Source organism: Anabrus simplex, chromosome 2 (assembly GCF_040414725.1).
Source record: "Anabrus simplex isolate iqAnaSimp1 chromosome 2, ASM4041472v1, whole genome shotgun sequence".
NCBI lineage: Eukaryota > Metazoa > Arthropoda > Insecta > Orthoptera > Tettigoniidae > Anabrus > Anabrus simplex.
The window spans coordinates 883981664-884007182 of NC_090266.1; the positions used below are offsets into that span (position 1 = coordinate 883981664).

General features: G+C 39.2%; 1 protein-coding gene across 1 annotated transcript in view; it reads left to right on the forward strand.

Annotated features, from left to right (window-relative positions):
• LOC136863722 (zinc finger protein 236) overlaps positions 1 to 25519 on the forward strand; it is a 795935-nt gene that overhangs the window by 320094 nt on the left and 450322 nt on the right. Inside the window, exon 13 of the mRNA XM_068226059.1 lies at positions 21147 to 21291. Within this exon, the coding sequence (XP_068082160.1) occupies positions 21147 to 21291 (145 nt within the window). The remainder of the gene's footprint in view (positions 1 to 21146; positions 21292 to 25519) is intronic.

A 25519-nucleotide genomic window follows, 5' to 3' on the forward strand; every position in this document is an offset into this window, starting at 1 on the left:
CCTAAATTATTGGACAGTGTTATTTTATCAACCTGTGTAATATACCGTTGACGTTTCTACATAATAATATATCTTACTCCAGCAAGTTTGAATTTCCATTTTAAAACAGCAGCACTTGCACCTTTTCCAGAGATAATGCAGTTCTTCTGTCTGATATTATTTGCCCTGCAACTGCATGGAGTGGATTGTATTGGTTTTCCACCTGACACTAGTATTTCACTGGCTTTTCTGGTTTCAGTTCTGTGTACTGCTGTAAAAGTATTATGATGTTTGATGAGGCACTAGAATTTTGTTACTTAATGGATATCTTCTTTTCCATAATTGCAAGGAGATTATAACCTCTAGCTATAAAATACCCTACAGTGTGGTTTAATCGCTTTTGTTCATCACTTCCCCTGGGGTAGATGGGCACATCTTCTTTCTTGTCCTAACAGAGCTGGTTGGGGTGAACACATTTCAGGTGATCCAACAAAATTAGATGTTCCTCCTCCTGTTGCAAATGAATGTTCACACACTTTACATTTGGCCCACTTCTTGCCTGTACGTCATTCGAAGAACGACCATACTACTGATTGATACGTGGTATTTAGTCAAAATATGCAGACACCGGTCAGAGCTCACTTACGTATTAACCGCTCCTTTCCTCCTAACGTCCTCCGGGTACTCCGGTGTCACTCGCTACTCTGAGTACTTCACTGCCACTTGGATATCTCCGATTATCTCCGGAGGGGCGCTGTAATCATTACTACCAGTTCAGTCTCTCAGAGCAGGTGCTTTACTCCCAGCACTACGCAGTTTTGAGCTTGCATTCGGGAGATAGTGGGTTCGAACCCCATTGGCAGCAGCCCTGAAGATGGTTTTCCATGGCTTCCCATTTTCACGTCAGGCAAATGCTGGGACTGTACCTTTATTAAGGCCATGGCTGCTTCCTTTCCACTCCTAGCCCTTTCCTATCCCAGTATCGCCATAAGACCTATCTGTGCTGGTGCGATGTAAAGCAGTTTGCGTTTTTTTAAATTATTTCTAAGAATTGATTAATATTTATGGACAAATACAAAAACTTTTATGTTAAAATTAATGAATAATTGTGGAAAATGTTGAAACTTATCTCAGTGATGCTCTCCTTGCATTGTACTACCTTTTTCCTCAGCTTTCCTTAAATGTTTTTTTACTTTTGTTCATAATATTCATAGATTCTTAAATAATAATAATAATAATAATAATAATAATAATAATAATAATCATCATCATCATCATAACGTCCTGGGCGTGACGCCGTGACGTTAAACTGCGCCCACAAACCAAGTAACCACCGGTATAAGTGGCCCTCTTGTACCAAGTGCCAACGGCCTCCTTGGAGGGCAGATGAGTGGGTAGAGGATCAGGACACTCTCTTGCCGTTGGGGTGGGAAACTGCCCCGAAAGGCGGAAGAGCCACTAGATGGCCAACGGCATAGGATAATAATAAATCCAGTATCATCTGTTCACCGCTTTGGTGCCCCAACTGGTCAGCGTCTGTATTCCGAGTCAGAGCGGCTGCCTCTGAAAACCTTCAGGAACTCACCCACCTGATTGTACTCCGATCCCTCGGGATCAACCCAGTCGCTTGAGAACAAGCATACCATGAATCGTGCAAGTAAGAACAACATTACTCCAGGTCGTAACCAATCCACCCGCCAACTGAAAACGAAGGCGGCAAACAGCCACTCGGATTCTGGAGGAGCCGGGCTTACACGAAAGAGAGAGTCGGAGCTCTCTGGCAAACTTCCCACCAAAACACCCTTCTACATCGGCACGCTAAACATAAACACACTCCTACAAATAGGCAAACTCCTCAGATTAACATCAGAATTAGATCAGCAAAAATTCCAGCTACCCGCCATACAAAAGACCAGACTCACTGAGTCGGAGACATCAGAATATGGTAACTACCACATTTTCAAGAGCCACATCAGTGTTAGGCATGGCCTTTTTCATACACAAAAAGATCGTGAACTCCGTAGAAGAGATCACACCCATAAACAACAGACTAATGACCTTGCGACTTCGTTGTGCAAATCGCCACACACGTTTGTAAATGCCCACGCACCCACCAACAACTGCAAAGATCAGAAACAAACAGAAAACTTCTGGAACAAACTTGAAACCACACTCATCAAAATTCCTGAAAAAGACACAATCATTCTCCTTGGCAATTTCAGCGGTAAAATTGGTAAAGAAAAGTGCTACAGAAAATCCGCAGGAAGATTCTCAGCACACGAAAAGACTAACAAAAGCGGCAAACGCCTCATCGAGCTCTGTCAACAACGTGACCTAAAAATAATGACAACATCCCAACGGAAAAACCCCACTAAGCTCTTCACATGGGAATCACCTAACACCTGCTGCAGAAAACACCAGATTGATCATGTCACCATCTCCTTCCCAGCACTAAAAGAAGTACACAACGTCCAAGTCCAGAAATCCAAGACAAACAAAAAAACTGGACATAACAAAAATAAAAACAAATCTCAGGGAAACATGGGAAAAGTCCCAGCCAAAACTTGGAACGAATTCCACGACAAAATCATGAAGAGTACATCAGAGCAAATCCCACTACAGAAAAAGAGCAGACACCGTTTTTGGAACACCGAATGTGACCAAGCCATATTGAATAGAAAATCGCATACCAGACGTTCATCAGCAACCGTACACCTGAAAACAAGGAAAAATTTTGCGAAGTCCGCAGACAGACCTCTAAACTCATCAGACAAATCAAGAGGAAATATCTGGAAGACCAACTGAAGTTGGCTGAACAGGACTTCTGCAACTACAACACCAGAGATTTTTACAGCATCTTCTGCAACAGATTAAATGGGTACACACCCAGGAACCTCTGCTTCAGAAAACAAAACGGAAAATTGGCACTCACAGATGACGAAAATACCAAGGAACTCGCGAGATACTTCGAGTTACTACTCAACTGCCCAGAACCAACAGAAAGGTTTTGTGCCCCTCACTGCACACACACCTCCTAACACAAATACTTACCTCATGGACTGGTCGGAACAGGCGAAAAACAGCCCGGATAAGGACTTGTACCTTCTCAATTAATGATAGGAAGCAGAAAGGTGATAACCTGCACCCCCAAATAAAAGAATGGGATCAAAAACATAAATTTATTAACACAAGTAGGAATTCCAGTAAAAATGTAAAGTGAACCAAAATTAAGAGGGGATACAGAAAAGAGATTATTTATGTATCACAGATGTAAGGGCTTTAAAATGCGCAGATGTGTTTCCCATAACAAGTGCCGTTTGGTGGATATTAACATAATTGTAAGGAAACGTTGTGAATTGCAATTACAACTAGAATTAGAACATACCTCTTTCTTGGTGAAGTAATTAATTATTTGGAACGAAGCATCTCTTGCACCAAAGCGAGAAGCTGGACACGTACAATGAAAACAAACTTTCTTAAATCACACAAATGAGCATTCGGTAATACCAGACATGAGTTCAGATCATATCTTATTTTAAAAGACGTGGTTCACAACAATCACCTCTAAGGATCCGCATACCCAGACAAAAAAAAAAAAAAAAGGGGGACAATATTTGAAAGATGAGAGGTTGCCATAGTTACGAGATCGTTAAATGTATCCAGCAATGAAAAAGGTAAAATGGAGAGCAAATCTTTAAAAATAAACAATCAAACCGGCGTGTAAGCAGAGAATATAAGCAAATAGTTTCAGTACTATAGGTCAAGATTTAGAAATTCTTAAGAACATAAACAAAGGCCCCTTACTCGATGTTACAGAAAACTGTTTCATTTATCTGGACCAATTTTTCAACCCCGATGTAAACCTCAATGAAATTTCAGAAAAACCTAACATCTTGTTCGACTTTTTAATCAAAGTCTTTAAAGGCATTAAATTCACAAATAAGCGATTGATCTTTTACGCTTTGCAGAATACTCTCTCGCGCCGCACACTACCACCACTCCGTCCCCTTGACCTGCCTTAAACACCGCCCTTCCACCCCTTGTCCTTCCCCTTCTCCCTCCCCTTCCCACATACCTGACTTATCCATGCCTACACACGCTCGGTCCACATCTCCTCTTCACATAACAAACATCAAGCACGCTGCACAAGGTGAGTCCCATATTTCGTCACACACGACCACTAATTTGTCTTGCCCCATTTCAAGTAATCTATTCATCTAATTAGTTTTCCTTTTTCTTTTTAGGCTTCACTATCCACATTGAACTGAGACAATTTTAGTCTAACTAAAACCATATTCAACCCACACTTATTAAGTGCCGGCTATAACATATAATTATCAGAGGCCTTGTTAATCATATAGACTACTGGACTTTGACCTGTATCTCCACCAATATCAACAGAGGAGTGGACTTCAATTTTACTTCAGTATTTTAATGTGTACATCAAGATTTTAAACTCTCAAATCATCAATCCAACATTGAATGTGTAACATCATCAACAGTTTCACAACCATAGACTATAACGCCTGTAATGCGTTGCAACATACCACCACATGTTTTACCTACTTTTCATTTTTATGTGTGAAATTGTCACTATATGTATTTTATATCATATTGTACGTATGTTGTTTATAGCAACATAACATGTTACACGCCCAGTTTGCAATTTTAAGCCGAAGATGACACTCCTACATGTCGAACCGGTTATTATTTAGCATATGGCTTTTACAGACATAATCAGTAATAAATGTACATATTTTAGCTGAGAAACAAAGTAATTTGTGCTTCACAACTGAATATCAAGTTTTTCAATCCAACGTATAGCATCTGGAGATACCAGCAGGAAGTCATCTTCATCACCGTGATAGGCTCGAATCTTACATTCCCTGACGATATGACGAATAGTCTGGTGTGGAGCTCCGCAGTCGCAATCTGGATTAGGTAGCTTTTTCCAGAGAGCGACTCTGCACCGGCCATGTCCTGTTCTGATTCTATTCAGGGCAGTCCAGGTCTTGTGTGGTAGGTGGGATCTCCTTGGAAGTCTGGGACCTGAGAAGAAGATATGAAGGCACACATCCGTTGCTGCTTCCCATCTACTTTTCCACTCATCAAGAGGTTTAAAATCCTTAGCATCCATGTTAGCAGCATCACACAGATTTGGATGGCGTGATTTTAGTCTATTAAGATTCAGAAGTGGCAGGTTGCTATTCATGGGTAGACTAGGATTTCTTGAGATCTTGTGGAATTCCTTCATAAGGGCATTAGATCTGCATAGATCAGGTTGCATTATACCAGTTAGCCGTGGAATCCAATGAACTGGAGTAGATGTGTTTGCACCAGATATGATGGGCATTGTGGTATTAAGCTGGGTGTCAACAAGCCTTGTATGATGACTGTTCATCCAAACACATGCACAGTACTCAGCACTTGAATACACCAAACCCAGGGCTGAAGATCGCAAAATGGTTACTGAAGATCCCCAGGTAGTTCCACCCAGTTTATGAAGGATGTTATTTCGAGATTTCAACTTTTGTGCTAAGTTCAGGAGGTGTTGTTTGAAGGATAGTGTACGGTCCAAGATGACACCAAGGTATTTTGGGTTCCAGTTATGATGAAGAATTCTCCCTCTGAAACTAACATTCAGTTTCACGTTCGCCAAACGATTATTTAAATGAAAGCAAGACACTTCTGTTTTACTCGCACTAGGTTGAAGTCTCCAGATTTTGAAGTAATTTTCCATTAAAGACAGGTCTTTGGTCAGAATCTCTTCAGTCGTCTCCATTACCTGATCTTGTACAGCTAGAGCCAAGTCATCGGCATAGCAGAATTTTCTGAATGAAGTGTCAGGAAGATCAGAGAGAGATAAGTTGAACAATAATGGTGAGAGAACTGATCATTGGGGTAATCCGTTGTTTAGCTTCCTCTCCTTGCTTATCTTGCTTCCAGTGATTACTTGGAACTTCCGATCACTTAACATGTTATTAATCAGTTGAGCCATCGTTCTGCATGGTATGATATGAAGAAATTTGTAGATAGCTGGGACTATGAAGAAATAAATAACATGTTGTAAACTAATATCTTCTATGACATATATTTAGTATTGAACAGGTGGAAACTTCATTAAAATTTTAATAGTATAATCTCAGTTCAATACGGAACAAAATGAAGTTTTTAACTTTTAAATCTCATAATGAGCTGTGGAACAATTTTAGATTTTTACATTTCTCATCCAAGCACATTTTAACACTACAGTGTATCAATGTAACTTAGAATTAGTCATCTAAAATTAGAATAAGTAGTGTTTTAACATTATATGTTATTTTATAAAAACCCAAGGTTCTTCAGCAGCTGAAGATGGCCCCATACATAGGACCGAAATAGGTACTGTACTGTAAAATGTTATAAGTACCTTATAATAAATAATAGGATTGATTAGATGGAAAGTGAAGTCTTTATATTTGTGATCATTGGAATTATCAGTACGGGAAATGAAGCTAATGGGACATGAAGTTAGCACCTAGATTCACAGCACACGATAATTTTCTAATTATGAAAATAGGGAATCTCCAGGTGAACTCAAGAACTCTGACCATACACAGGAGTGAACCTAATACTTCAAGATTAGCAGAATTAGCAGAAACACAAGTTTGAGATGAGGGAGGATACTCAGAAAGCTTACAAATAAGAAAAGGAAAAATAAAATAACTTATTCTGTGGAAAAAATAATTGAAAGGAAAGAAATGTTTTCTAGGAGAGTACACGAAGATCACACAACAATAAGGTAATTGATATACTACTACACTACAATACTACTTAGTCATACTATATTTTTATCCTACAATGCCCTAACAGAATAAGAACTACCATTAATTACTGCAGTTAAGCCTATCTTAATTACAACAACAGAATTCTCTGTGAGAGGGTTTGTGCAGATACTTCTACTATACTACTTCTTCATCCATTCCCTTTTCCAGATTCTCTCTGGGTTGGGTAATGTACCAAAGCCCACCACATTACTCGATCTTTCCACCATTCCTCTTCTAGTACTGTATTGCTATCGACTCCTCTATTTGCAATACAGTCCACAACAGAGCTGCTCCATCTCATTCTAGGATGTCCCCTAGGCCTCTTTCCAGTCTCTGTATCCATGAATTTTTCTTTGGTATTCTCTCTCCTGGCATTCTCATCATGTGTCCAAACCATTTTAGCTTTGCTGTATCAATCTCTTCTTGAAGTTTACACACTCCCACACTTCTCCTTATTTCCTCATTTCGTATTCTATCTCGTCTTGTCTTTCCCTGTATGCTCCTCAAGAACCTCATTTCAGCTGCTTGTATATTACTTTGGTTCCGCTTAGTTAATTTCCAGGCTCCTGAAGCATAGGTCAGTATAGGTTTTTAATAGGACGAGTATAAAACCTTCTTGCACTTCATTGGCACATCTTTGTTCCATACAATGTCTCACACACTGGTAGAAACTTGCAGACTGCTGTATTCTTAAATCAATTTCTCCATCCAAATTTCCATCTTGTGATATCACGCTGCCCAAATACACTGACTGAGCAAATGCAACACCAAGAAGGAGTGGTTCGAAAGGGATGAAAGTTGGGGAAAAAAACAGAGACGGCACGGACGAATAATTGATGTTTATTTCAAACCGATATGCAGGTTACACAATGCGCACGCCATCGACTCAGTAGGATGTAGGACCACCGCGAGCGGCGATGCACGCAGAAACACGTCGAGGTACAGAGTCAATAAGAGTGCGGATGGTGTCTTGAGGGATGGTTCTCCATTCTCTGTCAACCATTTGCCACAGTTGGTCGTCCGTACGAGGCTGGGGCAGAGTTTGCAAACGGCGTCCAATGAGATCCCACACGTGTTCGATTGGTGAGAGATCCGGAGAGTACGCTGGCCACGGAAGCATCTGTACACCTTGTAGAGCCTGTTGGGAGATGCGAGCAGTGTGTGGGCGGGCATTATCCTGCTGAAACAGAGCATTGGGCAGCCCCTGAAGGTACGGGAGTGCCACCGGCCCCAGCACATGCTGCACGTAGCGGTGGGCATTTAACGTGCCTTGAATACGCACTAGAGGTGACGTGGAATCATACGCAGTAGCGCCCCAAACCATGATGCCGCGTTGTCTAGCGGTAGGGCGCTCCACAGTTACTGCCGGATTTGACCTTTCTCCACGCCGACGCCACACTCGTCTGCGGTGACTATCACTGACAGAACAGAAGCGTGACTCATCGGAGAACACGACGTTCCGCCATTCCCTCATCCAAGTCGCTCTAGCCCGGCACCATGCCAGGCGTGCACGTCTATGCTGTGGAGTCAATGGTAGTCTTCTGAGCGGACGCCGGGAGTGCAGGCCTCCTTCAACCAATCGACGGGAAATTGTTCTGGTCGATATTGGAACAGCCAGGGTGTCTTGCACATGCTGAAGAATGGCGGTTGACGTGGCGTGCGGGGCTGCCACCGCTTGGCGGCGGATGCGCCGATCCTTGCGTGCTGACGTCACTCGGGCTGCGCCTGGACCCCTCGCACGTGCCACATGTCCCTGCGCCAACCATCTTCGCCACAGGCGCTGCACCGTGGACACATCCCTATGGGTATTGGCTGTGATTTGACGAAGCGACCAACCTGCCCTTCTCAGCCCGATCACCATACCCCTCGTAAAGTCGTCTGTCTGCTGGAAATGCCTCCGTTGACGGCGGCCTGGCATTCTTAGCTATACACGTGTCCTGTGGCACACGACAACACGTTCTACAATGACTGTCGGCTGAGAAATCACGGTACGAAGTGGGCCATTCGCCAACGCCGTGTCCCATTTATCGTTCGCTACGTGCGCAGCACAGCGGGGCATTTCACATCATGAGCATACCTCAGTGACGTCAGTCTACCCTGCAATTGGCATAAAGTTCTGACCACTCCTTCTTGGTGTTGCATTTTCTCTGTCAGTCATTGTATTAAAATTTTTTCACTATTTCAAGAGGTTCATTTCCTATTTTTATCACTTCCCTGGATTTTCTATTACCCCTTGTCATGATCAAAGTCTTACTTTTCGCAGTACTAATCTTCATTCCAAAATTTATCTCCTCATTCCATAAATCAACTTGTGTCTGTACTTCCTCTTCATCATCTCCCCAAACTACAATGTCATCAGCAAAGAGCTTAGACTTGACTTGCTCGCCCATCATTATCTCCTTGATATTATGTAGAATTCTATCCATGATGATAATGAAGAGTAAGGGAGACAATACACTTCACTGTCTTAAGCCTGTCCCAACTCTGAAACATTTAGTTTGACCCACTTTGGTTCTAACACAGCTTTTGCAATTTTGATACAATGCTATTACCATCTGCATTGTTTCATTCCCAATCTGTGCCTCTGTCAATTTTTTCCATACCAAATTCCTTGGGACACTGTCATATATGCCTTTTCAATATCTAGAAACGTTACTACCATGTCCTTTCCATATTTCCAATACCTTTCCATCATTTGACGCAATGTAAATATTGGGTCAAAGATGGACCTGCCTCTTCTGAATCCATACTGGCGTTCTGTCAATTTTCCCTCCAGTCTGTCTCTTATTCGTCTATCCAAGATTCTTTCAAGGATCTTAGCTGTATGACGTATCATTGTCACTCCTCTGTAATTTTCACATTGCTTCCTGTCTCCTTTCTTGAAAATTGGTATAATGACCCTTTTCGTCCATTCTTTTGGAACAGTCTTTTCTCTCCATATCACTCTGAACAGTCTATACAACCACTCTAGAGGAACTACTCCTGCTGCTATTATCATTTCTATGGTGACCTCATCAATTCCAGCTGCCTTACCTCATTTCATTCTTATAGTGACCCACTCAATCTCTGGCATAGACACCTCTTTTTCCGTATCTTCCATCCGCACTAAATCTGGTTCTTCGATTTCTCCTTGTACCGAGGTATTTTGCACATTGTAAAGCTGTTCAAAGTATTTTCCCCACCTCTGCAATATATCCCGCTTCTGTGTCATCACTTCCTCCTGTTCATTTTTAATTAAGTTAGCACCTTCTCCTGGGTGTTTCTTCTGTTTAACGTACTGGAATAATATCTTTTTGTTTCCAGTTGTGTCTTCTTGGAGAGATTCAGTGAATTTTTGCCAGCATTTCTTTTTCTCTTCTTGAACCACCTTGGATCACTCCTTCTTGCAGTGCCTGTATTCTGTTTTGCATTCTGTTGTTCTGTTTCTCACCCATCTTTTCCATGCTTGTTTCTTCCTTTTAACTATATCTCTTACAATGTCATTCTTCCAGGGTGTTTCTTGATCTTTCTTTCTGCTTGATACCCTTCCACAGGTCTTTTCTGCATACTCGACCATGACTATTTTAAAATATGCCCATTTTTCCTCGACCCTTCTGATTTCTTCGCTAGGTATACTGTTTTAATGTGTGTCTGGAACTCTTCATTTATTTCCTTCTCCTGCATTTTCCACACTCTTAGCTTTCTCTGCCTAATCTCAGTTATCTTTTGTATCTTTCCCAACTTTAACTTAGCTATCACAACTCTGTGATCTCCTTCGAAATATTCACTTGGGAGGGCTGTTACGTCTACCAACATTTTCCCGTTACATTTCTCGACCAAAATGTAATCTATCAGTTTTGATTTTGTTATCCCAACTATGTCTTGTTATCTTCTGACTGTTTTTCTTTTGAAACCATGTGTTACCAATGATCAGCTAATTTCTTCTACAAAAGTCTTCCAAAATATCTCCAGCCTTGTTTCTCTTTCCATATCCAAATGGACCTATAATCTCCTCGTCTCCTTTTCTTTCCTGACCTACTTGGGCATTCATGTCTCCTATGATCACAACTTGTCCTTCCAGATATTCAAGGTATTCCTCTAGATCCGTATCTGTATTTCCTGTTTGTGGAGCATACCCTGTAACACCAGTTTCAAGTCTCAAACTGACCTTAATCAACCTGTCGTTTATGTTTTCCACCAATTCTAGGTATTCCTTTAGTCTTTTCTAATTATTAGACCTACAGCATTTTTGGCTTCTCTTCCTCCACTATAGTATAAGGTGTATCCTTTCTTTAGTTCCCTCTCACCTTTTCTTTTCCACTTGGTCTCACTGACTCCCAGCAATGCTATATCTTTCTCAACCGTAAAATCTACAATTTCTTCCACTTTCTCTGTTAGTGTCACTACATTGATGGTCGCTATCTTGATGTATTTGGTTGCTGGTCGCCCATTTCTCACATTTCTCCCAGCATCACAAGAATTGCACGTCACTTGTTGGGAACACCCTAGCATTTAGCACGTCGCTTGTGGGGAACGCCCTAGCATTTTCCGAGGCTTCAGTACACTTGTCATCATATAGACTTTTATTACGATGGGTTTGCCACTCCCAAAGGCATTTTAGAGCTACTGCCAGCCAAAACTTGTAGGCCGTTCCTAACATGGAGAACAGACCTTTTGTAGCCGCTCCTCTGGAGTAGAGACGCTACAGCTGATATGGGGTTTCAGTGGTATTTCCTCTACTGAGGGCCCATTTCCCTTCTATAAGGACTCCTCCGCCCTTGGCCATTGGTCCTTATAGTGGGTCAGGCTATTTACTGCCGCCTAAAACTCGGCATGGAGACACTGGCTGTATGGTTTACTTCATTACCATAGCAGATTAACTGGCCAGACACTCACTTCTACTATATTTCACAAATATTTTACAATAATAGAATAAGCACGCTAATTTCTATCAAGATACTAAAATCATTTTAAACTATCTTCAGACGTATGCTAATTACAATATGCTATTACTAAGCACAAACTGAAATTAAAATTGCAAGTTTGAAATTAGGAAGAACTACTGAAAGATTACCAAAAAAGCTAAATGCGTAGACAGATTATTATTAATACTGTTTTATCCTACTGTGTTCTAATAGATACACACAAATATAGCAGGCAAGATCCTATCTAGTATACTGTATCTACACTACAATTCTCAACAGAAATGTGGTTATATGATATAATAGATACACACAAATACAGCAGGCAAGATTCTATCTAGTATACTGTATGTACACTACAATTCTCAACAGAAATGTGGTTATATGATATTTACAGTTGGTGGATTACTGTTATTTCCCCTATTACGTGGGATGGAGAATAAGTCTCCTTAAATACTGAAAAATAAGAGGTTGTCTACAGTAATTTCTTAAAAATAACTTTTGTCAAAAGTACACCAGGGACTTGAATTGCAATATTATTGGGATATAAGAATTTGATTGTTAACTTTTACTTGGTGAATGAACGAAGGTACAAAGTAAAAAGTATGCCGGGTCTTAGAACTACAAATTATCTTGTATTTGTTTATTCAGGTACCATATATTCCTTGGTCTCGTTGAAATGCAGCAAACAATCATCAACAATCCAAAGACTGTTGAGTAATTATCCAGTGAAATACCGTGTATTCTCTTTAACTTCCTTTTAAATAGAATTTTACAGGTGTACCTTGTTATTTAATTGAATAAATTATTACTATAGTTATAGTTTGAACGGTTATCTAAACAAAATACCGGGTTTATTGTCTGCACGAATGTGAAAGGTGCAGAAGTTACAACTCCTTATAATAATCTGCCTTTGTAAGTATTATACCAATGAATCTACAGGATTTTTTTTTTTTTTCAATTTAAAAAGTTAATATTATTACCTAAGCTTAGATTCGAAACAAAGTACACCTAGCTAGCCTACTTTGTCTAGAAAATGTTATCTACTGAACACCAACTGAATTACTTGATATAAAATTCAAATAAATATCACTACTCCCAATTTCTACCAACAAGCACTAAACACCAATATATAAATAGCACTAAATGGACCACACACACAAAATTAAGCAATTTCAAAAGGTTTTGACTACTTTATGACTACGATAATGCAAGAGCACTCTCAACAGCCGACCATTCACAAGCGCGTCCAACAATGGAAAATGTTTCAATGAGAATTAGAATAGAATGCACAAAGTGCTAAGAGAATCCTATATGAACTTGTGAGAGAGAAGAGAAAAGAAAGAGTCTACAAAAACAGGTGATGGTAAAAAGTGGAGAAACAAGTGAAACAGAGAAAATAAGGGAAAGATAGAAAGATTATTTTAACAAAATTCTCGATGTCAGAAGTGGTTTAGATGAGATAAGACAGGGATCGAGTGAGAAGACAGAAGCTGAGAATAATATAATGCTGGGAGAGGTGGAAAGTGCAAACAAATCAAAGTGGGAAAAGTAGGTATAATAGAAGAATTATGAGTGGAACAGATAAAGACAGGAGGAGCTGTTGGTTTACATTGGCTGTGTAGACTATCTAGATGTATTTGGAAAGAAAAAATCTCTGCCAAATGACAGGAGTAATGGAATAATGCCATCAGCACATCCAGGATTCAATATAGGGCACGTTGATTCATGTATTGTTGGTAATTGTGGGCATTTTGAACATTTCATGTAAGGAGTAGTTTCGAGTGGTGGGCTAGTACATAATGTTCCTGTGTGTTTCCCATGATAATGTACTGTGTAGTGTTGTATAAAATGAGTTCTAACAGGGAAATAAAGCATTTCTGGACCCATGTCCATATAACGTATTTCCTTCTTCCACGTGAGAGGAATGTGCCCTGCAAGTTTGGCCATACTTTGTTGTTATACCTTGTATTCAAGAAGGGTGACAAGAAGGTACATGATAATTATGGAGGAATATTTGTGGGTGGGTCATCTCTCTTGAAAACTGATTCTTTCAGCAGGCCACACCCATAATTCCTCACAATTAATTAATATTAAAATGTACTTTATATTGTACTGTAAAACTTGCCCGAAGCAGAATTGCAAGGGACCAAAAAAAATAAATAAATAATAATATTAATTCTGAATTAGACAAGTTTCTGCCTTACACAAAACATTGTGTTTCTTTGCCTTAAAACACCAATTGCTACCACCATTGCACAAAATATGACACAGTATGTAGTATTTTAGAATATTACTAGTTGATGAACCCGTGCTTCGCTACGGGATTCTCAGAAAGACTGACTGTGTGGTTTTCCTAACTGAAGTCAATATAGGTCATTACAAAAACGTCATTAGGAAAGTAGCGATTAAAAGCAATGTTATCATATAAAATGCTCAGTCAAATTAAAAACCGCAAATTTTCTCACTTTTAACGAGCAGTACTTCGGTGCCGATCTAATAGTTCAAAGTTCCAGAGCTGGAATGACCAGGCCGTAGACAACCATAAACACTCCTCTGCCATCATTCCGTTAAATGTACACTCTGTTCATTCCAATCAGTGCCTCAGAGTAGGGATTGAATAGCTTGAATGCTTTGATGAACCTGTGTGTTATGTACCAGTAGTAACAGAAAACTTATGAACCAGAGGAATGGCATGCTAAAGAAGAAAATTATCTAACTCCCAGCTACTTCCCGCCACTATTCAGGCAGGCTGTTATACTCGGTACGATTGGGCGAGTTAGCCATGCGGTTAGGGCCGCGCAGCTGTGAGCTTGTATCCCGGAGATAGTGGATTCGAGCCCCACTGTCGGCAGCCCTGAGGATGGTATTCCGTGGTTTCCCATTTTTACACCAGGCAAATGCTTTGGCTGTACCTTAATTAAGGTCAAGGCCGCTTCCTTCACACTCCTAGCCCTTTCCTATCCCATCATCGACATAAGACATATCTGTGTCGGTGCAACGTAAGGTAAATTTTAACAATACTCGGTATGCAGCAGTAATCCTATATATGGGAGTTGAGTGGCACTAGAGGACACAAAGCACATCACAACAAACAATGGTCAATGCAATGTTATTGTTGATAAATTTTATGAGCTTTCTATATTATAGGCCTTCACATTTATAGCATAGACTGTAGTTCCTTATTCTCCAATTTAACATACCTATTTTTATTAAATTCTGTTTACCAATTTTCTTGTGACTCAGTGCTGATATGGACTTGGTAAGAAAAATCCAAATTCATGAATATCTCTTGTGATAATAGCCGGTACGGTAACAATGAATAAGACATAAATGTTCAGAAATTTAATACTCTATAATTTTAGTTATGTAGTATTTATATCAATACGGCCACTAATAATATGAATATTTGAGAATTAAATTTTAGGCCTTCCCCTAAAATACCATTTCACTCAGTGTGAATAAAATTATTTATGACCTAGATTATAGCAACTTATTCCCCGAATATGTATACCGATTTTCATTAAGATGGGACCACTAATAAGTATATTTCAGAACTAAATTTTAGGCCTTCCCCTAAACTACCATTTTTCTCAGTCTGAATACAATTATTTATGGCCTAAATTGTAGCGAGTATTTTAGAATATTACTAGTTGATGAACCCGTGCTTCGCTACGGGATTCTCAGAAAGACTGACTGACTGGGGCTCGATCGCACTATCTTCTGATTGATATACATATACGTAGTACTGTAGTACACTGATTTGTTAATTATTATTACTGCACTTTATTACTACATACAGTAGAATACACAGTATATCATTTTGATACTATCATAGCACTATCGGTATATTAACACTATTTTACAACACTGGATATATGCTCTTTAAACTTATTTCCATCACAACACACTAATCAGGTTGAGATACAACCACTAATAACAAATATTTGTGAATTAAATTTTAAGCCTTCCCCTAAACTACCATTTCACTCAGCGTGAATACAATTATTTATAGCGTGGATTATAGCGACTTTTTCACTGACTTTGAATACAGATTTTCATTGAGATACGACCACTAATAACATAAATATTTGAGAATTAAGTTTTAGGCTTTCCCCTAAACTACCATTTCACTCAGCGTGATTAAAATTATTTATAGCCTAGATTGTAGTGACTTATTCCCCGACTTTGCATACTGATTTTCATTAAATTCTCTTCAGCCGTTTTCTCGTGATGCGTGTACATACATACATATATACAGAAATTATGGAAAATTAAAAAGTGCATTTCCTTGTTACTGCGGACATGACTGATACAGAAATACCATCCTCTTTAAATTCTGAGCAATGTACAGACAAAACTGTTATTTCATATATATGCAGTTTTAGAGCTTACCTGTTTCTGCCTACAAATGAAGCTCGGCTATCCAGATTGATATACATATACGTAGTACTGTAGTACACTGATTTGTTAATTATTATTACTGCACTTTATTACTACATACAGTAGAATACACAGTATATCATTTTGATACTATCATAGCACTATCGGTATATTAACACTATTTTACAACACTGGATATATGCTCTTTAAACTTATTTCCATCACAACACACTAATCAGTACTTCACAACACTAAGCTTTATTCTTCCTCTTTTTTTTCCAAGTTGCTTTACGTCACACAAACACAGATAGGTCCTATGGCAACGGTGGGACAGGAAAAGGCTCGAAGTGGGAAGGAAGCAGCCGTGGTATTAATTAAGGTACAGCCCCAGCGTTTGCCTGGTGTGAAAATGGGAAACCGCAGAAAACCATCTTCAGGGTTGCCGACAGTGGGGCTCGATCGCACTATCTTCTGAATGCAAGCTCACAGCTGCGTACCCCAAATAGCACGGCAAACTCGCTTGGTCACTAAGCTTTTTCCGTAGGTCAAACAAAGAAACTTGTTTCCTCTTCTACCTAATCGTGTCCTTCTGAACACAATCCTGAGCTAAGTACATTAATTCAAGAAGAGTGGAAGAGTTAGATATAATGGCAAATTGCTTTACATCACAAAAGCACTCTGGGCCTTTTCATGGGTTCGAATCTTGTTTTCATCTTTGTCTTCCTCCTTGTCTCCTCCTCCTTATCTCCTCCTCTTTCTTGACATTTCTCACTCCTAGAAGGGCTGTTGCTGATTCAAAAATGTGGTGTGTCATAAGTAGTTCATCACTTTGAATGAAGTTATCTGCTTCGCAGGGAACGTTTCTTGCTTGACAAGTTGGACATTGCAAATGTGTTTTCAAACACTTCATTCGTTCCCCTATCCATATTATCACTCTCTCCTGGCACATGTCAGTTTGCCCAAACAATGACATTGATCATATCAGCACCAGAATGCACAAATGTTGTATGTAGGACTATATCAGTTTCTAGTATTTTCCACATTGTACAGGTAGATTTTAAAGAATATTTTCATTTTTCGTTTCCATTTCCCCATTGAGGAGATTCTGCATTATATATAAGAAAGAACATTATAACACCATAAGCATCTTCGGGATCGAGAAAATATTACATGGTAGAGAAGCTTCCGCTTTATTCAAGTTCTGCTTTAAGCACGTTTTTCTGTATTACGAAAGAAACAAAAAAGGATGAAGCATTCTTTTTTTTTGCGTTTGCATTATTAAAATAACAACTGAAACTTCTCTATTTCATAAATACATTTGCAGGGAGGAAGCACTATGGAAGGAACAGCCATTGCTTTGTTTTATTCCATCATTTTCTTCCTGTGTTGCTCTGGTACATGTAACACATAATCTGTTACTCTGTGATTCCTGGCAGCTTATTACTGTTGTAGAAAATTTGTCCACGAACCTGCAGCGCAGGCGTAGCAGGGGGAGAGGTGATACTCCCATGTGGCGCGTCCCAGGTGGCGGATAGGGGGGTCCTAACCGGCTTGCCGGCGGACTTGAGGGAAATAAAATACCTCTCGCAGACCAAACACTCTACCCCCTGTGGGTGGGGAACGCACATGTAGAATACACCCGCGGTATCCCCTGCCTGTCGTAAGAGGCGACTACAAGGGCCGACCAAGGGATGATTGAATTAGAACCATGAAACTACTCTTGATTCGTACCATCATGCGGGGAACACCATGGGTTTCATGTACTTGCGAGTAGTATCACTAACTTGGTACGAAAGAGGTTTGTGATTAGTTGCAGTAAAAAGCTTGGCCTGGTGGATTCCAGTACCCGTGCGTTGTACCCATGTGGGCAACACCGTGGGTCTGGGCGTAGCCTGTGAGTTGTACCACTATATGAGCGACACCGTGGGTCTGCATTGCCTGTGATTAGTACTCACTATGTGAGGAACACCACGGGGCCCTTGGGACCGGCACCCGTGACTAGTACACCTAGGTGAGGAAACTCATCGGTTTGCGTTGGCTGTAAGTGGCGCCATTGTGTGCGAAACACCATAGGTCTGCGTTACCTGTACGAAGTACAATACTTGTGAGTAGTACCATCTTGTGTGGAACACCGTGAGTCTTCGCTACTTTTGATTAGTACCCGAAAATGACAAATACCATGGTTCTACTTTACTCGCGACATGTACCATTCTGTGGGGCCTTAGTCGTGGATTTTGCACCCCTATTGACATCAAGCATCATTCATCATTGTGCTTTATAAGTGGTCCCTTGGTCAGTAATACTATTATTCACGATCTTTTTTTGTGTCTGATCCACTGTTTTTGTTTGTTTGTTTTTGTTTTTTTGTAGGGTTCATGTCCATCCATTCGTTCTTCATGACACTTTTTATTTCATTTTGGTCAGTGGATGAATCTGAATTTTTTGTTATTTCATTTCGTACCATTAGGGGCCGATGACCTCGATGTTAAGCCCCTTTAAACAACAAGCATCATCATCATCATCATCATCAGAAAATCTGTCTGTTTATGTGTTGCTTATAATTTTTAGTCTTTATATCAGTGCATATTTGTCTTGTCTTGTGTTGTGTGTGATTAATTAGCCTACATGTGCTATTTCTTTCCTTAACATTAATACGGGGATTTATTTACTTTATAGGTGAGGCTGAGGAAGAAACAAAAGTAAACTATCCTTAATTTTTGGTTTATTTTCTTCCCCCTTTTATCTTGAACTTAGAAGCTAGATTTCACGAATTTATGTTCCACCAGTTTCCCGTTATGCTGTGAACATCAAAATGAGCCCATCTAAACACCCCATCCTCTAGAGCTCGTGAATATAATTTTCAACTTAGTTTCTTTTACTTTTTGTCTTCAACTTAAAAGCTGAGTTTCACCTATGTATATGCCCCCTCCAAACCCCCAGTCCCTTTTAGTCCATATAAATAATTTTCAGCTTAATTTCTTACCCCTTTTGTCTTGAACTTACCAGGTGAGTTGGCCATGCGGTTAGGGGCACCCAGCTGTCAGCTTGCATCCGAGAGGTAGTGGGTTCGAACCCCACTGTCGGCAGCCCTGAAGGTGGATTTCCATAGATTCTCATTTCCACACCAGGCAAATGCTCGGGATGTACTTTACTTAAGGCCACAGCTGCTTCTGTCCCACTCATAGGACTTTCCTATCTCATCGTCGTAAAGCAGATCATATCTTCAACTTAAATACAGAGTTTCACAAATTTACATGCCACCGTTTTCCTGTGATGCTGTTGAGCAGAGCCGTTCAATATGGCAATCCTGTCGCCCTAAGAGCAATACTGTTTTCTTAACATGGAATGATCTGTAGGCATCTGGAGCTGCGAGATCTGGGGAGCAGGAAGGGTACAGGAATGGAGTTCCATGAGAAATCAGGCAATCTCCAAAATGTTCCAGAAGGATAATTGACTCCCTCGTGGTGTGGGCTGTAGCTCCATTTTGCTACATGTATTGTCATTGGAGGGTTAAGGGTAAGTGACTCTCCGCTGTGTGGGAGTCACTTAACCTATCAAGTTAACTTTCGATTTAGATGGAGCGAATCTTTGTGATGAGTGCACTGACTCGTTCTTCATTTGATTTTCATGGAGCAAGTAAGAGTGCTGTGATCAGTTTTTTAACTCTGACAATTACCATTTTGATAAATGAACCTCCTTTTTCCTATAGATCATCTTCCTATTCTTGTTGTTGGAGATGTAAGTTTCTGGCATTAAAAAAACTGTGCAAATCCTGGACAAATGGGGTAATAATGTAGTGTCTGTAGACTACCTGGTCCACTGTTTTTGGATTGTGTACAGTATGCTCAATTAAATTAGGGTCCAATATTCCATGACCAGACACGTAACAACTGTAGGAGAAGTTGTACACGATTCTCGTTTGTGGTGGCAGTTCTTGGGCACCTTGTTTCATTGACGTAAGATTGATCCCATATGACGGAACTTGTCAGTGACAGCTAACATTGTTCTATTGTTTGGTGACTCCTTATCAAACTGCTCCTCATCTTTTTTTTACCTTGAAAGAGACTCGGCCCATTCTGATGCCCCACTGTATATGATGGGAAATAATTTCCCACTATAAACACTTTCTTCCATACTAGCATAGAGTTGTCAGTAAACAATTTTTGTTCTGGTAACTTCCATATCTTCTCCACATTTACTGATTATTTTCTCAGATTTTTCAGTTCTATTTCCAAATCTCACATTGAAATAGCCCATTAATTCTGTACCATCCTTGATGTAGACTCTGCTTACATTACTTAGTGCTTGAAAAGTCATATTCATTTGATTCTCATCTTCTTTTCCTAGCCTTAATTTGTACAGCTACCAAATCTACCCACAAAAGTTGTTTGTTTAAGTGCCTAACAGAAATTATGTTACATGGTGTGAAAAGACCTGGAACTCTGCCATGTACAACTTTTTAATCATACTAGAAGAATTACCATATCTAACAAGTTAACTTTCGATTTAGATAGAGCGAATCTTTGTGATGAGTGCACTGACTCATTCTTCATTTGATTTTCATGGTGGAAGAAAGAGTGCTGTGATCAGTTTTTTAACTCTGACAATCACAATTTTGATAAATGAACCTCCCTTTTCCTATAGATCATCTTCCTATTCAGAAGCAGCTGCTTTTCACTCCACACAAGGATAAACTTTCCATCACCGGGCGAGTTGGCCATCCGCGTAGAGGCGTGCGGCTGTGAGCTTGCATCCGGGAGATAGTAGGTTCGAATCCCACTATCGGCAGCCCTGAAGATCGTTTTCCGTGGTTTCCCATTTTCACACCAGGCAAATGCTGGGGCTGTACCTTAATTAAGGCCACGGCCGCTTCCTTCCAACTCCTAGGCCTTTCCTATCCCATCGTCGCCATAAGACCTATCTGTGTCGGTGCGACGTAAAGCCCCTAGCAAAAACTTTCCATCATTCTCCTGTGGACAAGATTTTCCATTAACAGCTATGTATTTCGGTTATGCATGTTTGTTTGTTTGTTTGTTTGTTTGTTTTTGTTTTTTAATTTCAATTTGCTTCTTTCCAGAACCAGAGAAGCCCGTTAATAAAGAGCCTGTGAAGGAAGAAGTTGTGGAGCCTGTTATATCTCATGTTAAAAATCGTTCAAGTAAAGATCCTTGTTCTACAAACTATGTAACACTGGCTGATAAATCCCTTGATGGCAGTGTCAGGTATGTGTTTCTCTTAAAACTGTGTGATAAATTACATAAGAAGTTGTTTGGAAATACAGTTTAATCAAGGCTTAGCTGGGTAAATACAATGTTACGTAGCAGATTTGATTGCCTATTGTAGCAGAATATGTGTAACATGGTGGCTTAGTAATCAGAACCGTTATCATAGCCTGTAGAGCAGAAGTGCTCAGCTGGGCACCTGTTGAGGTTAGCCCAGTGCGGCTGGGCTGGTCTGACGTAAATGCGTGCAGCTTACGTAGTAAGCATACATCACAGTAATGTGAGAGAACGAGCACACTTTGCAGGAAAGGCAGCAGTGACTTCGATTGTGATTATGAAGCTTTCCTCCACTACTCAGCGAAATATTGATTGAGCTACAGTATTTAAAATAAAATGCTATAATTGCAAAAAGAACCTGACCTTTTCAAGATATTTTGGTTCGATTTATACCGCACTCGATATAAACAGTTTTATTTTCTTATGTTTATTCATTCAAAGAAAACTGACACATTATAATTTTTGTGGTACAGTCTACAAAGGTACTGAGTTTAAGCAAACAAGCTGCGATTTATAATTCCTTAGATGGAAATGACAGTATTTAAAAAAAAAGTACAATTCCTGTTTTACCGAGCTCGATAACTGCAGTTGCTTAAGTGCGGCCAGTATCCAGTATTCGGGAGATAGTGGGTTTGAACCCCACTCTCGGCAGCCCTGCAGATGGTTTTCCGTGGTTTCCTATTTTCACACCAGACAAATGCTGGAGCTGTACCTTAATTAAGGCCACGGCTGCTTCCTTCCCAGTCCTAGTCCTTTCCTGTCCCATCATCGCCATAAGAACTATCTGTGTCAGTGCGACCTAAAGCCAATAGCAAAAAAAAAAAAAAAAAAAAAAATTCCTGTTATTCATTAAGCAAAAACTAATATAGGATTATATAATTCAACAAGTTTACTGCTTGAGTTTTCAGAGTGTTGTAGTGTTGTTACTTTCCTTATCAACTGAATTTCTGAAAATAGTATTTAAAACTTACCAGGCATCCGATGATAATAGCTAGCCTCTAAATGGCAAGGGAGTTTCATCATGAGTGAGAACATAGATATTTACTATCCAAGATTAAAGTACAAGAACAGTTTAAACGCATATACCAAATAGATATACAGTATGCCTTCAAATAAATAACCTAACTGATTTTATTCCCAGTAAGCATGATTCAATTGTTGGTGAGTTTATCAGATAATTTAAACCCAAACGCTCATCCACATTAACTCCATATTATATTAGAAATGTTTCTAAAGCACCTCTTAAAATGTAATATTGAAAATTGTAATTCATTACGTACATTATAAAAATATTTGAGGTTTTATGCCTAACTCTTTATTGTATCTGGTCAAAATACATAAACTGCCATGAACATAACTTATTTCTTACAACGTAAATTGAAAATTACGTGGATTTCTGCCTTGTTTCTTTCATTATTTTTTGCCTCCGTTTCAAACTCTAGTATCGCCACAGTGATCAAGAGTGACTGGGAGAACTTCGCCCAACCTTCATGGTCTGCAATGTAGCCACAGCGTCACTAGCTGAATATCTATTAGCTTGACCATGATGGCTACCGATGGTCCATATTGACTTAATTACTACAATTAATTATGTCCAAGTTCTGCCTTGTCAATACAATTACAAGATATTAGAATCATTCTGTATTGACGGTTTTCACTTTACAAAGGAAAAATTAAAATTAAATTCATTACAAATCATAATTCCATCATTAGATGGAGCAATAAAATTCAAACATGTTTCGACTTGATTGAGCCATCTTCAGTGAAATAAGGGGCGGGGGGCAGGGGGTAAATGAATCTACATAATACAAGCTAAAAATGTACTAAAAATATAATGAAGGAACAAAAGAGGCATGACGGAAATAAAAACAGTATACAATATTTACATCACTAGATGGAGCAATAAATAAATTGTTGCGACAAATGATACAGACGGAAATGAAACAATAAGTACTAATGGTGAGGTTGCGGACCTCTTACTCTAAAAATTTTACTTTGATAAACAATTCAAAAACAAGACAAAATCACTGTTGAAAATTCAGGCTGACAGTCTGTCTTTGTAGAAAAACCATCACCATGAATGGTTAGGAGGGGGAGCAAAAAAGCTTGAGAAACCAAGTTTGAGAGGAGACAACGTGCCAGGTGAAATGTATGTGATAAGTGATGGAAAAAACGCTGATGAATTTAAAATTTTAGAATAGCAGCATTCTCAATTTCTTCTCAATTTTAGCGGTCCCGTTCTCGAAGATTGTTTCCGATGTTGGCTAGGTGTATTTGCCTTATTTCAAATGGTCAGAAGAGCAGCGACAAAATTGAGAAGCTGTGTTAGAGAAGTAACAGGTGTATGGTAAAATGTAAGTGACCATAGTGGAAACAGTTAGTGAAGTTCCAATTTTTAATGGAGAAAACAAGGTTGTGTGAGAAACTTGGGCTGATAAGTAAAAATGTGAAATGGGTGTGAAGAAATCTTTAAACTTATGGTATTTAAAAGGTGGTTGCCCTCTCGAACCGGCCTGGCCTTATCAGAGTTAAGTCTATTGTTGGCTAAGCTGTGTTTGCGAGGATGGGAGGAGCAGGGGGGGGGGGGGGTCGGGAAGCAGGGCTGGTGGGGAAAGGGTGGGAGGTGGGGAGTGGTAGTGAGTAGAGAGATGGAGGTGGGATTTGTTTTTGTTATAGAAGTTCTGACAAATATATGGAATGAATGTTTCAGGTAGAATGGTCTTTTTTCATATAATATTTCCAAGTGTTGGACAGTACTTATAAAATAGAACACAACACTAGATTTTGCAAGAAGATTAACTTTACGTTCTTTTATATTCTCAATTGTTAACTTTATAAAAAGACTGTAGTAATTTTGAAATTATAACATTTCAGAGAGACTATAGGATTATTCATTCTCAAGTGAAGTGATATTTATTCTCACATAATATTTTGCGTTATTTCTCAAGACGAACTTGATAAAAGGAATTATTAATTTTGAATTTCATTTATTACAAACATTCATTGAAAATTTATGATATTGCTGGAGTCGGGCAACATTAAATTCAACAGAAGATATTTAAATTTGATTTTATATTTTCAAATTTGAAATAATAGAGGAATTATTCATGCTATCTACAAGTTGAATAAACTTAAAATTTTAAAGTACCATCTATTATTTCACACTGCGAATACCATTCTCTGTACCTGCTCCTAAGAACACAAGAAAAGGAGTTTTCCTCTACCAGGTCTGAATCTGATACATACCTTGTATGGAGGGGGCTTGACAAAGAATATGGATCATCAGTGCACAAAATTTGCCTCAAGAGCATTACAGATGATAATTCTTCCCCAGTTGAAGTGTTGGATCAGCCAGTGATATTTGGATCTATCACTCGACCAAAATCAATTTCTTGCGTGGAGGAGCTTCAGAAGAAGGGAATATTCCTCACAGATGTTTGACATGGACAACAGTCTGTCACAATCTTGATTGGAGCTGATACAAGTAACAAGCTTTAACAAAGCTTCATGTTTTAGAAACCTGTATTGACTTTAAAATCAAGTAGCAAATATTGAAGAATATACTTAAATATTGTATTTAAGCAGTCTGCCTGTTCAATACATATATATTTATTTTGTTCTATGACATATTTCTTCCCCTAAGGGACATCGTCAGCTAGAATATTTCACAAAATACATCAGATATAAAATCACATTAATAGAGTGGTAAGACATGAGTTCAAATACACTATCATACAAAAGGACATTATTTAAAATAATATAATTGTGAACTTGACTAATGTTCCAAGTCATGTTGTCAATAATATTGATGAGAATTGTTCATAAAACTCTTGATGAAGCCGTCCCTAAAAAGTAACAGGCACAATCATGAAAACATCGTAGAATGACCATTGATATTGAGTAAAATTCTTGAAGTACAATATTTCATGACAAAGGATCCTTATGATATTTGGAAGTAGTTCCTTCAAGTTACATAGAATCCGGAAGCAACTCATTCTTCAAAGTCGTAAAGTTGGTTGTTGTAACCACTCTGCATTATACAACACAAGAACAATAGTAATAAGAATAATAATTAATTAAAAAAGATAATAATGGACTCTGCTATGGAGGGTAAGAGAAGTAGAGGGAGACCAAGGCGACCATGGTTAGACTCAGTTTCTAATGATTTAAA